The sequence below is a fragment of the Nymphalis io genome, chromosome 17 (genome assembly GCF_905147045.1).
Source record: "Nymphalis io chromosome 17, ilAglIoxx1.1, whole genome shotgun sequence".
Taxonomy (NCBI): Eukaryota; Metazoa; Arthropoda; class Insecta; order Lepidoptera; family Nymphalidae; genus Nymphalis; species Nymphalis io.
Window position 1 is genome coordinate 1,787,779 of NC_065904.1, and position 18,395 is coordinate 1,806,173.

Below are 18,395 nucleotides of genomic sequence, written 5' to 3' on the forward strand. Positions count from 1 at the left end.
AAAACGACTCAGATCTGTTACTTTTCCTCAAACAGTATTAAATTATTTTGTTAATTCATTATATTGTTATTTTTTTGCTCCTACAGAAATAGTTTTTGTGGCTTCGTTATTCCTAGGGAATAAGTTTAATTGCTGAACAAACCCGGTTTTAAGAGCATAATAAATTATAATAAATAGGCGTCTACATAAATAAGCCGAGATAGCCCAGTGGTAAGATCGCGTGAATTTTAACCGATGATCGTGGGTTTAAACCCGGGCACCACTGAATTTTCATGTGCTTAATTTGTGATTATAATTCATTATAATTCAACCCGGGTTCCTTCAAACGAGGCGTGAAGGGGCATCTTGCGGGCCGGCAAGGCGGGGGCGGCAAGTGCAGAACATTTTTCCCGACTGTACTGGCCGTCGTCGCGTTTGGACTCTACTACCACTTACCATCAGGTGGAGTAGAGTCATTCGCCCTCCCGGCGCATATAAAATAAAATATCGTGCTTTACGGCGAAGGAAAACATCGTGAGGAAACCTGCATGTCTAATTTCATTGAAATTCTGCATGTGTCTAATTTCACTGAAATTCTGTATACCATCAATCCGCATTGAAGCAGCGTGGTGGAATAATCTCCAAACCTTCTCAAAAAAAAGGGAGAGGAGGCCTTAGCCCAGCAGTGGGACATTCACATGCTGTTACGAGGCGTCTACATCGAGATAGAGTGCCCAAAATACTAGTAATGTTAATTATATGGGCCTAATCCGACGTTGGAGTTACTGCTCTTAGGTATTCAGTAGATAAGATCCACTTTTAATTTATGACCAACATTTTAAGGTATCGGATGTCCATGAACTAAAAAAAATATCATGAAACCAAGGAAAAAAAGTTTTTCGGCTTGCACCCGTAATCATAGGTTAAGATTCATACGTTCTTACCACAATGCAATCTCGTAACCAGCTACTTAGTATATTTAATTATTTTGTCTTTTCGATTTTATCATAGCTGCATTATAATTTTTTCTATCGGCCATGTGGAATTACAAATTAGGAGGCCGGAAGTAAATGTAAAAGAACTATAATCATGAATCATTAAAATATTCAGAGCGAGTAAATATAACATACTCATAAATCGCAAAAAGATAATTTAATTCACAAAATATATTAAAAAAATCATATAATTATGGCATATATTACATTAACACTTACATAATAATATTATAATTTTGTTCCGTTTTTTTTCAAAGTATTGTATAATTTTTTGTATTAATTTTGATTGCAAATTTTTTTTATAATCTTGCAATTGCTTACAAGTGAAAGTTAGTCTAAACAAAATAGTTAATATTATAATACATTATAATATATTTATAACAATTAAATAGTAAAATATTAAAAAAAATACAATACAAAATTCGCGTGACTTTGTCTGTTTGGATTTGTGTCACATTCAAGATTGGTTTTGTATTTTAAAGAATGGGAAGGAAATTTTTGCATTACACGTTCATTTTTTGAGCGATTTCATTCTAACAACTGGTTATCGAAAATGATTTACAAAAATAATAATTTTATTTTCATATGTAGTGTCGATAAGTCAAAAACTCTTTTCAATATAGAACCATTAAACACGCCAGACAGTCAGATTTAAGAAGAACTGACGAATCTCAACAGCATATTGCTGGAATGGACATCAGGTTTTGCCGTTGCCTTATTCGAATCAAATCATCTCCAAATATAGTTTATTCAAATAGAGTGAATAAGCACTTTGATTCGTTATTTTACAGTTTTTATAGTATATGCAGGCGGACGAGCATAATGGGCCACGAGCATGATGGTAAGTAGTACCAACGCCTCAGACATTGGCATTGTAAGAAATGTTAACCATCACTTACATCGCCAATGCGCCACCAACCTTGGGAACTAAGATGTTATGTCCCTTGTACCTGTAATTATACTGGCGGGCACTGGAATCCTTCAAGTCGGAACACAACAATACCAAGTACCTACTGCTGTTTTGCGGTAGAATATCTGACGAGTGGGTAGTACCTACCCAGACGAGCTTGCACAAAACCCTGCCACCAGTACAATATAACTTAAGATATAAAATACAATGGATTCGAAGTGAAGCTACTGAGAAGAACCGGTAAATCCTCAGATATGGCCAAAAGTCACACATAAACGGGTTGTTATATAACTTAATAAGATGTACATAATTACTATTAGATAACTTGAAATAATTTAAAGCATAGCTTATGAATGAATGTGATTTATGTAAAGATTATCTAAAAAATATGTAAATTATGTAATATGATATACATATTTATAACTAGCTGTGTCCGATTTTCTACCCGCGTTGATTTTATATTATAGCTATTCGTATCGACATAGAACATTTATATCGTAATACAAATAACTCTATTGGTTTACTCGGCACTGACAGTAAAGCTCCCAGTCGGCATGAATTTTTCCGACACCAATTATCGTCATATTTCAGCCAATTTTAAAAAAAAACTTTAATATATTATACACTCAAACCTTCCTCATGAATCACTCCATTGAAAGCCTTATGAAAATCAGTTCGGTAGTTTTTGAGTTTTACACGTTCAGAGAGACAGACACACGCGGCGGGGTGCTTAGTTTTAACATATGTAATGACATGGAATAATAAAAATTGTAATAAGTACCTAATAAAATAAATATTGTTTTTTAACATATACCGTGTTTTTTGAGAAATCCTCAAATACCTTACTGATTATAATTATTATCTTCTTATGTATATGCTAAATTTACGTAAACTATGCCATTTGAGAGACTCAATCGATTTTGCTTTAATGTAATTTTTACTCGTTTTAAACACCACGAGCGAACAGAAACATAAAGTTTATATACGGTTTCAAATCGTTGTAAATTAATAAAAAATGAATAAGAAACACAAACACAATTTACAAAATACCTTTTTAAGCATGATTTTAATTATTTATTTTATTTATTTTGACACTTTATTGCATCCAAACTTAAAACTAAAAATTACAATTTTTAAACAAAAAAAAAGTTGCATGAGGTGCAACAGGCGGCCTTATCCCTAAGCAGCGATCTCTTCCAGGCAACCTTTGGGCAGAGGATCATAATATTTATAAATGGGAAGGGTACAAGCCAGTTTACCTATATACTACATACATAATAAATACATACATATATATATATATATATATACTTATTGTTATATTATGTTTTAAAAACCCATGAATAAATCAAAAGGTAAAAATGTTATGATAGCCCTTACTAATATGTAAATAAAACTGCGATTGTGTGTTTATAATAAAATTAAACTATGGTCCAGTGGTAAGAACGTGTGAATCTTTACCGATGATCATGGGTTCAAACCTGAGCAAGCATCACTCAATACATGTGTCTGATACTATTTAATGAAGCTTATATACTTTTGTATGTAAGATGGGATAAAACGGACACCGCTTCAACTGATGGAAAGTGACAACCACCGCCCATGGACACTAGCAACACCGGAGGGCTAACGAGCCCTGTAACCAACGGGTTACAGGAAATGGCCTTATATGGGTTGAGTTAGATAATAAGAGGTACGGGATGTAAAACTGTCAATGCAGGGTGACGGCTTATCTCCGTTAAGATAGCAACGATAGCTGCAATCAATCAGGCATTGTCATTACGTCAAGAAATAGAAAAATCCGTTAAATCTATGCCCTTATTAACCTTGTCATGTTGTAAGGTCATCCAGACCGATTTCGGCCACGGCGGCTAATCTCAAGAGAGGTTAGCTAACTGCGCAGGAGATATTATAGTGCACAAGTGTGTGCGCAAACACAGGTGCACTCTCTGTTCCCTAACTCTCATAATCCGATGAGACGGCAATACGACACGATCGGAAAGAGTTCAGGCGTAAGACCAACGGCTTTACGTGCTTTCCGAGGCACGAGAAACACTGCTATTGTCCAGACTCCGAATGCTATTGCGAATTTTCGACAGAAAACTCAATAATTTTTATTATTTTTATTATACCCAACCTTGGATTTGAACCCATGATCTCCGGGTCTGCGGCCTTACATCTAGCCACTAGATCAATGAGGCAGTCAATCATGTTGTACCTTAAAAAAAATAACTTATACTAAATTATCGTATTATCTCGGTCGTAAGATATACAAAAAAAAGATTTCATTTACATGTACTTTTACTTTTACAACAGTAAAAACCTGATCAAAATAGATTCCGGTAGTTTTACCGTTACGTTTGTTATGAAATATAAATAACCCTCGCGACGATGTTTATACGGACTCACATTTTGGGCACTTACCTAGTTTTTAATTGCTTTTTACTTTACGGCATAAATAATGTTACTCTAGATTAATAGATTGTAGAAATTCCAATCCCATTTTTAATAATCCATTAAGATGTTGTGTATTATATATTGTTATATATAATATATTTTAATATAAAAATCTGTTAAGAAAAAATGAAATTAGAAACATTGTTAGGGATTGCTCCAACAAATCAAGATTTCTTACACACACACACTTTGTGTATTTACTTGATACGGATTAGGAATTTGTACAAACTCATCCGGGTACTACGAATATTATTATGTTACTGAACAGTAATACTCTGTCTTGGTTGCATTACATTTAATTTAACCAATATCAGGACTCTTGTACTATTTATGAATCATAAATAGTGTAAGAGTCTACTTGAATAAAGAATATTTTGATTTTGATTGCTGTATTATGTTTTAAATGGACGAAGTGAGTGAGTGAGTGAGGCACAAGGAATATATCAATATCTAAGTTATCTTTGGTAGTGATATAAGCGTAAATAATATATAAATAAATTAATAAGAACTAGATATCTTATTTTTTAATGTATATAATGACCATTTTCTTTCATATAGGTTGCAAATTTTATATTATTAGTATGTGATTGTTCGTCACGTTCCGTTATATTACTTTCGACTTTGTGCTTAGTTATATATTGTATACATAATTATACATATATTGTACTGCAATTACTCCTTTAAAAATGTCAAGGTATGACCATATCATGATTTTAGCTCTAACGTGACTGAATATTAAAAATAAACGCTCTTAATAGTTCCTTTGGACAGCAACAATTAGAGTTTTGTCACGAGGTTTGTCCATCTTTCACGTTCGATATTTTTTACGAACTATTAAAGGTAATTTGAAAGATTGTATAAATAGATTATTCTGACGTGATAAACCACACACGTTATCCATTGCCTGCTGTTAGAAGATCTTCCAAGATGATCAGAGTTAGTTTGCATTAATATTATTTTATTGATTTTGTTGAATTTTATTGTGTTAATTCAATTGATTGCTGTGTTTCTTGAATTGTATTAACATTAATAGTATTATGTATATAATTTTCAGGTTCTGTTAATCTTAGGCGTAGCCTTTGCCGATAAGTTAGACCGAACTTATCTTCCTCCTCCTGGTTCTGAGCTTTCTGGTGGGAATCCTGATGCTCTAGAAGTCCCATTAGAACAACCTAAACTACAATATCCTTCAAAGGATGAATATTTGAAATCCCCTCAAGTTGCAATTGGAATAGATAGACAGGGTCCAAAAGGACCACTTGATATATATTCTACATTAAATTCCTCTACATATACACCAGCAACATATGTTTTGAATAAAGATGTGTATTCTACTACGAAACCAGGCGATGACTTCTCTCATTATGTTCACGATTTACAAAATTCCTTCAACCCTAATCCGTATCAAAATTTCAATCAACCCGAACACAATTCTTTTCCCCATGATAATACGTTTCAAACAACTGAAAATTATCCACAACTTATTCAAGGTGTTGTTAGTCGTAAAGACAATTTCTTTGGTTTTTCACCCAATCAAATTAAATCGCAGGGCGAAAATAATGACAGTGTCAAAGTTGATATTTCTAATTCTTTACCTAATAAATCTGATTATGGTCAAAATTATTCTTCACAAACAGATAATAATTTCAAACCATCGACTTTGTCCCCATCGATTATCTACAATTATAGTAGTACTGAAAACCCCAAGCAGTTTTATTCAAATACTCCAGCAACTCAAGAGATATCAGTCACCACCCCAATTAGCCATACTTCTTATTACTCCCCTGTCTTTGATTCTGCTTTTATTGAAAAGCGTCCAGAAAGAATTCAAGCCCAAACTGATAGAGAAGCAGTTATTCTTAATTATGAGAATAGTATTACTTCAGATGGCTACGCTTACACCTTTGATACTTCAAATGGAATTCATGGAGATGAAAGTGGAATAGCTCAAAATGGAGTTAAAGCTAAAGGTTCCTACTCCTATGTTGGAGACGATGGAAAACTCTACAGTGTTAAGTATACTGCAGATGAATATGGCTTTCAACCTCAAGGAGAACACTTGCCAACCTCACCCCCGATACCGGAAGCCATTTTAAAAGTAATAGAACAAGCTTATAAAGACAAAGAGGCTGGAATTTTTGACGATGGTAAGTGTTTGCAATTATCTAAGTTATATTAAACGTAAAATCTTTACTAACAAGAATTATCTATTTTTAGGTTCATACGATGAGAATAAATACGGATACAGAAATTATCATCAAGGCTTTAATCATCCGAAAATTTCTTTAGGGAAAAATAAGTTAATTAAAAATCAAATATCAAAAAATATTGATAAATACCAAAAACAAATTTCTGGTCAAGATTTTAATAAGAACAAATATACAGTACCCGAAAATAATAACAATAAAATATCTGGGAATATTTTTGAGAATATTGATCCGTATTTTCCTATGAAGTCGTACCAGACTCAAAACGTGTCTAAAGTTAAAAATGTAATCTATGACGACACTGATCTTGAAACAGGTGCTGAAGAATTCAATAGATCACCTAACTTTTTTCTCGGATCTGTATATAAAAACACTGAGTCCACTAACGATCGAAAACAAATACCTGCAGCTAATAATGACTTTATGGAAGAACATAATAGGTCTAAAGAGTATTACAGTAAAAAATCCTATAAAGAATCAGGCTACCAATATAATCCACCAGAATACAGAGGACTAAAAAAATTCCCAACACGCTTTTCAGATATCAATAATATAAAAAATGAAAAACCAGAGAGTAACAAAAATAAAGTAATTCCAAGGCCATTTCTTACTCCTTATGCTTCACATAAAAACTATGATAGTTATAGAAAGCCTTCTGAAATCACAGGAGGAGAGTATTATGGAGAAGAAGCGACACAAAACAGTAACAACGATGATAGAGAGAGCTACCCAATATATGATGAGGATAATTTAAATAGAAAAGAATCAAATCAACGTGATGATAGAATCTTTAGGAATAATAGTCAAATTAAAGGAAACAAAACTAATTTTGATCCTCACACATCTGATGAAGGATATTCGTACCAACAGGGAATTTTAGACTCTGACAAAAAGTCACTTGTATCTATTAGCTCTAAGGGTTATTCGTCTTCAACCGTAAATCCAAATGAATTGACTACTCGAATTAGCACGAATACATCTCAATATCCTGAATTCAATTATGAAAAACCACAAAATTCAACAAGTGAAAAATCAATTTTTTCCTCTATAACATCTACCATTGTACCAAAATATCAAACAAAGACACAATTAAATGAGACAAATGGTCTACCTATCTATGACAATTCAAGCAAACCACCCGGATTTATAGATCAATATGATGAAAATGTACAACAAAATATTGCTGTTACTGGTTACCCGAAAAATAAATTAAATAATACAACTCCAAGGTTGGAATTATCAACAAATATTCCAATTTTTGGTAATTCATACGCTCCAAATATCGACATCGTGCACACAGATAAAACGACAACAGAAAAAAATATTGGCGAAGATTTCAACGGTCCCAAACAAAATCAAAGATTTGATCCATTGTCTGGTTATTATTATTAATGACATGTTATTATTTTTCTATTATTTATTTTGCTATTTTCATAATGATTCTTAATAAATTTTTGTTGCAACAATTTAACGTTTTATTCTTTAAAGCAATTGTTTTTATAATATTTAAGTTACCAATTTATTTATATGTCGAAGTTATTTTATTTTTTATATACACATTTTACATAAAGATAATTAAATAACTTGCTTGAAATCTTATTCAAAATTTATTAAAAACATTTAAAATCGTGGCGCTTAAAGCTCCATCTAATTGATACCAATGGAATTAAGGATCGATACTGAATCGATGTTTGCGTTTAGTAATGTTACATAGTCTGTTTTAAATTTCTCACTAGATGGCGTGCTTACACACCTTAAAATATCTGGTTGTTTGTTAATTGACATTGATGTGGAATTCCTATGTATTGTATTCTTATGTTTTATTTTATTGTAATGGTTTATTTGAGGCAAACTACTTAACAGGAGTGGATCTGACTTTTCATTTTCTTTCATTTCCATTTAAGAAATATAACGATTACGATTTTAGGATGTGATGACCCAATGACTGGAAAACGGGAATCTTAACTAAAGATTGTGGTTTCGAATCCGAGTACTTTCTGTTTTATGTATACGGACCGGCAAATGGGACACCTGGTCTTCATGGCATTGTAAGAAATATTAACCATACATAGGTGGTATCTATCCAAACCAAACGAGCTTGCACAAAGCCCTCACCAAGTAAAAGTGTGCTCAATCTGTGTCTATAAAATTAACCTGTATTTCCTAAAATCTATATTTGTTGGTTGTCGTATTGGAACAGCGGGATAGCATAAGCTCTATGTGCAGCGTCCTCCTGCCTCACAGCCTAGCAAATATAAAGAATTGATTTATTTTATATATTTAATTTAAAAGAAGAGGTCCCTCAGCCTAACAAATTTAAATAATTCATTTATTTTATACATTTAATTCAACTCTATAGTTTCTGCCGGTTTTGAACCCTTCGTTTAATCCACGTAGCCTATCCACTGTTTCATTTCAATATAATTTACTCTACGAGTAGCTAAAAAAACTAATATTTATTTCTTATTATGTCGTTGATACTAATACATATAACATCCCAATAAAAAACAGAGTTCCGTCTTTGTGGTTAATTTGTCTAGCAATAATTTATAAGATGTCTGTTAAAAAAACATCTTCATTACAAAAAATATGTAATTGAGAAAAAAACATGACATTATTTACGGAAATTAACATTTATCATTATGACGATTACTTGACAAGCGGATAATGATATAATTCACATAAAAAATTGTAACACGTACCTATATGCTTACATTTTATTTCTTATATTAAATATTATTGTTCCACTAAAGAAACTGAATTAAGGGTAGAACATTAAAATGATATTTATGGTACACATGTATTGTAACAAACACAAATATATAATATATTCACTGGTGGTAGGGCTTTGTGCAATCTGTCTGGGTCGGTATCATCTAATCATCAGATATTCTACCGCAAAATAGCAATACTTGGTATTGTTGTGTTCCAGTTTGAAGGTTGAGCGAGCCAATGTAATTACAGGCACAAGCGACATAATATCGTAATTCTCAAGGTTGGTGGTGCAATGTCGATGTAAGCAATGGTTAACATTTCTTACAACGCCAATGTCTATGGGCGTTGGTGACCACTTACCATCAGGTGGCCCATATGCTCGTCCGCCATATATATACATATACACATTTTTGATACTTTAGAGTATATTCTTTTAAATTATTTTTTACGCGGTGTTTTATTCATTTTGTTTATGTTTGTATTTTTTATTGCACGCGATTCGTATTAAGAGTATATAGAAAAAAGACGAAATAGAATTGCAACACATGTCATTAGCCACTAAATTATAATATAGTTCACTGAACGCTTGCTAATTCATATTTAAATATCATAAATGATGAATCTCAAACTTTGACATACTATGCTAGAGCTAGACTATTTAAATTGCAATAACTTGTCATTATCTACGCTCTATGCGTGCTACGAGTGTTGCGAGTGCAAATCGTGACACGTCTGGTGGAAGTAGCTTTATAGATATTTGAAGTCATAATTTTCATTTTAGATTTATTAAAGATAATTGTGTTGTAAAGGGATTTACTTTTAGCATGTACCTCACTCATGGCCAACAACATGGCCTCCTCTCCTCTTGTGAAGTCGAGCTTGTCTTTAGCAATTTAGCTTAAGCCACACGGTTGCAATTCCGGTCCAAGAATTTCCGCCACATGGCAGTTAATTCGACATGTATTATAAATATTCGAGATGAATTGTAAACTAAGCGTATGAAAACTCGATGGTACCTGCCCGGGCTGGGATCGTAATCTTCAGTTGACTCTCACAAAATCAATGACGCAAATAATTGACGGCAGAATTCGTATATTAAAAAAAACATACATTCCTACCCATTTTAGCTAGATAATCATTAAACAGAAATAAAACAATAAACAAACATGTATATACGAACTAAATCTTAAGGATATCCTTAAAACATTTCTTACAATCCAAGAAAGAAAAAAGAATTTACTTATAGCCTATTCTAATTGAAGAAGAATTAAATATAGACGGACCTTAGATTTACAAATTCCATGCTACATTATGCACTACAAACAGTACTTGAATGTTTTATTTATTATCTTTATTTCAGTTAATTACTTATCTATAATTTTACTTCCAATGTTCTGACAACAACTTCACCAACATTCAAATTATCACGAATTAATAATGAATGAATGAATTCCAAGGTGTGGAATGCATTTTTCTTAATACACCATTTTTTATATTTATATTAAATATAAATGTTAAATTGGAGTAAGTGAAACTAGATTTGTATAATTTCATGATGAGTTAGCCTATAATTGGTGTTAATAAATGTCATTATTTTAAATTGTTAATTTTTAGAACAGATACATATGCATTGCAGATTGTATTATCCTATAAAAATATTCAAAATCTGGAATGTTATGATGTCAATCCTGTCAAAGCCATTTATTTATATTTACTTCACTTGTGATTTGGATAGGCTTTAGACAGTTATGATAAGTGGACAAGTGTGATTGTACACACAAGAAACAGTTCTACAATTTCCAATTGTCTTATTGAGAGTTGCATCATTTCTAGCGCAGGGATTTATGTTAAAAGGAATTCACAGAGCGAATGACGATTCGACACGATTCATTAATGCATTGACTCATATCGTGAATGTGTGCGGATTTTGCAAGGATGTTATATTTATTGACGGTACAATTCTAGTGGGTTATGTTCGTGATGTAAATTAAAGTAACAGTAAATGTTCCATTACTGGGTTTATTATTGTTGGGCTTGTGTACGCAACTCCAAAGCAGGCAACTCCAAAGCTATGAAGGAAACATCTGACATATTTTTATCCGAGATAAATTACAAACATGGGTTTATAAATTCGTTGCTTGGATTCGCTTGCTCGGTCTGAGCTCAAAATTTGCGGTTGAGATTCACAACCGACCGATCTCAGACCATTGACCATGACCATACTGGTATAATATTTTTTTTTTTTAAAGTTCAGCTTCTGTCACGATATCGGTAAATAGATGGGTGACCGTATTAAGGAAAACATTCCAACATTGTGCCTGAAATGTAAAACATTTCATAAAAAAACAAGACGAGTTTCATCCTGATCCCGTGTGGTTTTTTTGACGTGTGATATTTAATGTTAAAATGAAAAAAACAACGCATTGGAGTAGCATGCTTGGAATATCTTTTAACCATCTTCTGAAAAGAAGGCTTCCTGCCTTGGCCCTGTAGTGGGATATTTAAAAATTTTACCCCTTAGTTAATGAATAATGTTAGTAGTTAGTAGAGTTGTGAATTTATTAATTTAGCAATTTAGAAATAATACGCAAGCGAAGTAGCGAATAAAGCGCTTTATAAAGTATTTCATAATTACCTATAAGGTCATTGAGCTGAAATTTCGTTCATTATAAAGCTACTAAAAAATCTAAATCTTTATTTGTAATACGTCAAAGCAATCAACTTAGGTAGGAGCTATCAATACTAACAAAATATTACGCCCACATCCATTAATTATACCTGACGTTTTCTGATATGCGATGTGTGTTGACAAGTGTTGATTTTAATACATATTTATTTACTTAATATTATCCGCAACGCTGTCGCTATTATTATATTATCAATGATTGGTAGATATCACCCACTCATTAAATATTCTACCTCGAAACACCAACACTTTATATTGTTGTATGTTGCTTGAAGGGTGAGCCAGTGTAACTACAGGTTCCAAAGGACAAATCATCTCATACAAAGGTCCCTTATAAGGAAATTTACGTACGTTTCTAAATTCCGTCCCACTATCCACTAAGTAGTCTTCAGAGAAAAATAATAAAATTTGCATCGAATTAAATTGATTTTGAAGCATTATGTTTATATTGTTTGTTTATTTGTATGTTGTCTAAGACATCTTAGATAAACACACACAAACACAAAATTATGGTTTTTTTTTTATTTCTTTTTTTTTTTTTGTAGAATAGTAATGCGGACGAGCATATGGGCCTGATGGTAAGTGGTCACCAACGCTGTAATTACACTGGCTCAATCAGCCTTCAAACCGGAACACAACAATATCAAGTACTGCTGTTTTGCGGTAGAATATCTGATGAGTGGGTGGTACCTACCCAGACGAGCTTGCACAAAGCCCTACCACCAGTTACTTTTTTTTTATTACATATACTATTTATTGTAACACGCACACAAATATTCAGTAGAAAAAGTGATGGTTCTTATCCAGGTGAGTTTCCGCAAAGCCCTAACACTTTATAATAATAATTTATGTAACGTTGTACATTAATATAAGTACATGAATAAAGATAATATTGGTCTTAAAAATACCAAGGTTGTCTAATCGAATTAACATTGCATTGTGTCGTAATATTAAGCTATTGTTGGTCATTGTATGAAACGATAGCTAAATCGACCTCTCGACCTGAACTTGTATTGGTTAATATTACTACAATTTTTAATAGTAATAGCATGAAATTATTTTTATGTTAAATAATTAGTACGTATGTTTCGATGAAAATAATTCCTTCGGATTTTGTATAGTACAATTATGATTACTTTAATAGTTATATTAGCAAAAAAATTATATAATTACGCTTCGCCCGCATGTATGGGGGGGGGGGGGGGTGTTAGATGTACGTCCTCTCTGTACCCCTGACGATATATATGTAAAATTTCATAATGATCGATTGAGGAGTTTAAGACGTGAGAGCGTGACAAACGACAAAAGAGCGTTTAATGTGAATCGTTATTTTTTTAATAAATACATACGTATTTAAGGTGGGTATCGTAATAATTTTTCTCATTAATATGCGTGAATTTCACGTCATGTTAGTATGTCGACAATTTCTCGATAAATAACGTGAATCTTCAAATGACATTAATGAAAATAGCTTATTGCAACAAATGCATAAAATTGTTAATATTAAAATTCTTACAATACCTACTCGCTTTACCTTTTTGAATCAACATTGACCGTTGACACTTAGTTATCAAAAAATCATTATAGATTAAAGCTTAAGTCGTTTCGTCGTAAGTTTACTATTATACTATTCATATTTCTCTCATGATGTACTAATAAATAAACATTAATGAATAATATAAATATTTATCAATTTGTTTTATAATCTAGTCAATAGTTAATATCCGACGAAAGAGCTTAGAGCGCAGGACTAACGGATTTACGAAATCACGTGGCACGAATGAAACCACACTTCTAACTTCCAGACTCCAGGATGGTAGCGAAAATTTTTCGGCAGAAAAACCTAATCACTTTTTGTCGGCCCAACCCAGGTTGGAGCCAAGGATCTCGGGATCTGCGGCCTTATGTTTAGTCGCTAGACCAACAAGGCAGTCAAGATATGTTAACATGTGACATAAGCATTACTAAATAATTGATTACGATAAATCATCCATCATGGATTACGTTTAATATTAATTTCGAGTATATAATTATTTTATTACCAAATCAATAATAGTATGAATAGGAAAGTAGTTTTATATGATTTTTTTGCACAGCTAAGGCAATGTACGGATGTTATGATATCGAGCTGAAAAATAATGTAATAAAAATTCACAAAGTTCTAAGAACAAAGAAACACATGATAGACGACGAAGACGAACCAGGGCCTGATCTAGATGCCATAATTGTTACTCGATCAAATTTAATCGTATTGAAATTGTAGCTGATAATCCATCTCAAGCCAGATGATAGTTAGGAGAGGCCTATGTCCAGCTGTGGACCTTTAATGGCTTATTAGCCGTCATTGTAAGAAGTTCCAAGTTCATGTGCTACGGCGGCCCTTCACAAGGGAGGCTAGTCATCCGCGCCGAACTTTATTATTGTGCAAAAATAATATCCTGGGACATTTTTCACACGCGGCCATCTGATCCCAAATTAAGCTTGTACAAAGCTTGTGCTATGGAAACCAGACAACTGATATACTACATATACTACTTTTCTTTTGTGAATACATACTTATATAGATAATTACACCCAGACTCAGGACAAACATACATGTTCATGCACACAAATATCTGACCTGGGTGGGAATCGAACCCACAACCTTCGGCGTGAAAGGCAAAGTATCTACCAACCACGCCAACCGGCTCGCCGAATGTGTGCACAAACACAGGTGCACTCCCTAATCCGCACGCTTTCATAATTTGAGGAAACAGCAAATCCGACACGACCCGAAGCAGTTCAGACGCAGCACCAATGGCTATATATATATATATATATATATAATGTGCAATAAAAATTACAAATAAACATTATATTTTTATTATATATAAAGACAGTTACATCAAAGTAACTTAGATTCCTATATTGCTAAACAGACGTTACATTTGACCTCGAGTTACTTTGCTTGGTCAATATAAAAAATGTTATAAGTCAAACTTATTAGGCACATTTCGCCTGAGGAAGCGCTCGTGCGTCGAACGTACAGCGTAGACTGAAGACTGATATTTTCTGTACTAATATTATAAATACGAAAGTAACGCTGTCTGTGTGTTACGCTTTCACGGCTAAAACAGTTAATCGATTTTAATGAAATTTAGATGTGAGGCAAGCTTGAATCCCAAGGAAAATCGTACGGTACTTTTTATACCTCACACTTAACCTCATCCCCTAACACGCGGGCGAAGCCGCGGTTGAAAATTAGTCTATGTATATAGAGACTTATTTATTGTGGTATCGAGCCCACAACCTGAAATTGAAAATTTGAAATATTAAAAAATTGAAATATATATATATATATATATATATATATATATATATATATATATACCCGCATTGGAGCAACCACGCTGCTCCAATGCGGGTTGGTAGAATACACATGTGGCAGAATTTCATTGAAATTCGACACATGCAGGTTTCCTCAGGATGTTTTCCTGCACCGTTAAGCACAAGATGAATTATAATAACAAATTAAGCACACGAAAATTCAGTGGTACTTACCCGGGTTTGAACCCAAGATCATCGGTTAAGATTCTCGCATTCTTACCACTAGGCAATCTCGGCTTTAAATTTTTACAGAAGCGTACATAAATACGTACTCTTATAGTATCACCGTGTGTGTTTGTATGTACAATACATTTATATTTGATTTATTGAAAGTCGTAAATCTGCGCCGAGCAATAAATAACACTCTGTCGATCTCACGTTGCGACACAATGTAGATCATCCAGGTCTATGGTTAATTTCACACAAAAGACGATCTTGCGTTATATTAATTTTAGTATTGGCGTAAAGTTCTCACGAACCACTTAATGGAAGGATGCTCGAACGATTTATGAAATGTTCATTTCGTCTCTATTTTATTTTAAGCAATTGAACATTTATGTCGGAATTTATTTATGAGTCTGGACTTAAAGTTTACATTTAAAATGTTTCATTTTATTTCATAAGCGTTTTTATATATATATTATAGGCCTTATATAATTTACAAGAGGCCTTATATATTTTATATAAGGCCTCTTGTAAATTTATAAAATTATTTGACAGTGTATTGTCACCGCCGTCCTACGATATCCGTCAAGTAATAGTCCGATTAGTGTAACTATTAGACATAAATATTGATAAAGTTTTTAAAAAAAAAATGGAAATGAAATTTAAGGGTAGTATGCGTGACGCCATCTTGAATTATGCGCTTATTTAAGTAAGTTGTACGTATAGAGTTATAGGAAAAAAATTATATATGATGAAGGAAGAATTTCTTGGTGAGCGACATAAGTTATTTTGTGTTTTATATATTTTTAAGTCGCGACGCATATGACGAAAATAACGAAATAATATAATTTTAAGATTTTATTTTATATATATATGTATACATAGTGATAGTATTAATATGTAATTTATTTATCGGAAAAGAATAAATATAAAAATTGTATTGCCAGTTATTCTCAGTAGAATCTGCATTCCGAACAAGCGGCAAATCACGACTCAAAATATCTCTTAAGATCCTACTTGAATAAAGTATATTTTGATGAAATTTGATTTATATGATGAAGTAACTTAATTTTTAATTTATTTTCGCAATAAATTAGAAGAGCTTTTTAATTTGAACACTAAACCAGTTCTTAGTACAAGAAGTTAAGCAAAAAGTGATTACATTTTTTTTTAAATTAGTGAATACTAGCCTTAATGAAATCAACTTGATTGCTTTCATTAGCAAACAGTGCGTGATCATCATTGATGGCATAATTATTGAACTGAATTACAAATTTCAAAGGTCAAAGTTGTCAATTTAGACCGCTAGTTGTATGTAATACAAGTTACATATGCAATCTTTAATGTAAGCTCCTTATATTAACAACATACGTCTGCTATGTTCTTATTTTAAATTTTACTAATTCCATCCGTTCCATTTCAAAATGGCGTTATTTTTTAAAAAATACTAGGACTTTACATAAAAAGTTTTAGTTCCCAAAAACCTTAACCAATGTAGGTTACATTGGTTTAAGTTTTTATATATTTTAAAGGTCTAAGTCCCTTGTACTAAAATATTGCATTGGTTAGTATTTTTTGAGGTATGGAATGGTAGGATAAATATTGAAGACAAAGATTGAAACAAAAAGTACAATATATATAATATGTAAATAAAATAACAATATTAAATACAAAAATAAATAAATGTTACAAAATAGTAATGAGGTTATTTATAAAAAGAAGCTCTAGATATTTTGAAAGCTAAAGTGCCTATCGACATGATTTTATCAGATCAATTATTTCCAAGCAGCACGCCCCTGGCCCTTGGTCATCAGGGTATAATGAGATTCTTTCAACGCCCTTTGGTCGACGCTTTCACTTCACATAAATTGCATTTCAGTTAATGTTATATAAGTAATAATTATTTTATATAAATCAAACAATTGCTTATGTTTGACGAGCCGACTGGCGTGGCTGGTAGATAGTTGCCTTTCACGCCGAAGGTTGTGGGTTCGATTCCCACCTAGGAGACATTTGTGTGCATGAAAATGTCCGTTTTTCGTAAGTCTGGGTATAATTATCTATATAAGTATGAGTAAAAAAAGTAGAATGTGGTATATCAGTTGTCTGGTTTCATAGTTGCTCTGCTTAATTTGGTAATAGATGGCCGTGTGTGAATAATGTTCCAGGATATTATGAGCTCCTGGTAATTATTTTGACATTTTCGCATAAAACGATCGCTCATCTCGCTCTATTCAGCGCTGTTTATAAGACATCTCGGTTTTTGTTGGTAAATAAATTATTACAAGCCAATTAGTAAATAATATGATGACCCTTTGCACTTAACTTACTAGTAAGAATAATAATGTAATACAAATATTCATTGTTTCTTGAAGACGAGTAATATACGCAATATAGATAAAAAATGAGATCATTTGTCGAGACGTCGAAACATTTACGTTGCATATTTCAATCATATTTCAAGAAGATTGCTTGTTACAATGCACGCATACCGATTTCCGATGCGTGGGATTCGATTATTGGTTATTGCAAAATTATTTTAGACAGTACTTCTATACAATAGCGTTTTTTAAAACGCTACGTATGTTTGTTAACGTATGTTAACTACGTACGTACATACATGTAAAAAAAACGCTGAGCAATTGTTTTTTTCTTTATTCATTGGAATTGATAACAAACTTTGATTCACTTTATCATCTTAATTTGTTATAGATATTTAGACATTTAATGAAATTCAAATAAATTTAACTCTCTTAGAAGATTTAGCGATTATTAAGAAATATTGAAAAGGTGTAGTTACTAATAAATTAGTTGAATTAGTTAGCCTATACAAGTATGGAATTGGCTTGTATTTAAAAGGTAAAAAAACTATCTTTTCCAAATTATTTCTAGCGAAAATGATGAAGGATTATTAG

At 32.4% G+C, this 18,395-nt stretch overlaps 1 protein-coding gene across 1 annotated transcript; it reads left to right on the plus strand.

The window, feature by feature from the left end:
* Positions 1 to 5,268: 5,268 nt before the first annotated feature.
* Positions 5,269 to 7,940, plus strand: LOC126774705 (uncharacterized). The gene is made up of 3 exons (XM_050496242.1): positions 5,269 to 5,277; positions 5,396 to 6,488; positions 7,216 to 7,940. Exons 1-3 carry the CDS (start codon positions 5,269 to 5,271, stop codon positions 7,938 to 7,940), a joined length of 1,827 nt encoding a protein of 608 aa, XP_050352199.1.
* The last annotated feature ends 10,455 nt before the right edge of the window (positions 7,941 to 18,395 follow it).

What these genes read in the sequence shown, in the direction of transcription:
- LOC126774705 (XM_050496242.1), top strand. An exon ending in GGCTGGAATTTTTGACGATG is followed by an intron (nt 6,489 to 7,215) that starts GTAAGTGTTTGC and finishes CTGAAATCACAG; the next exon opens with GAGGAGAGTATTATGGAGAA.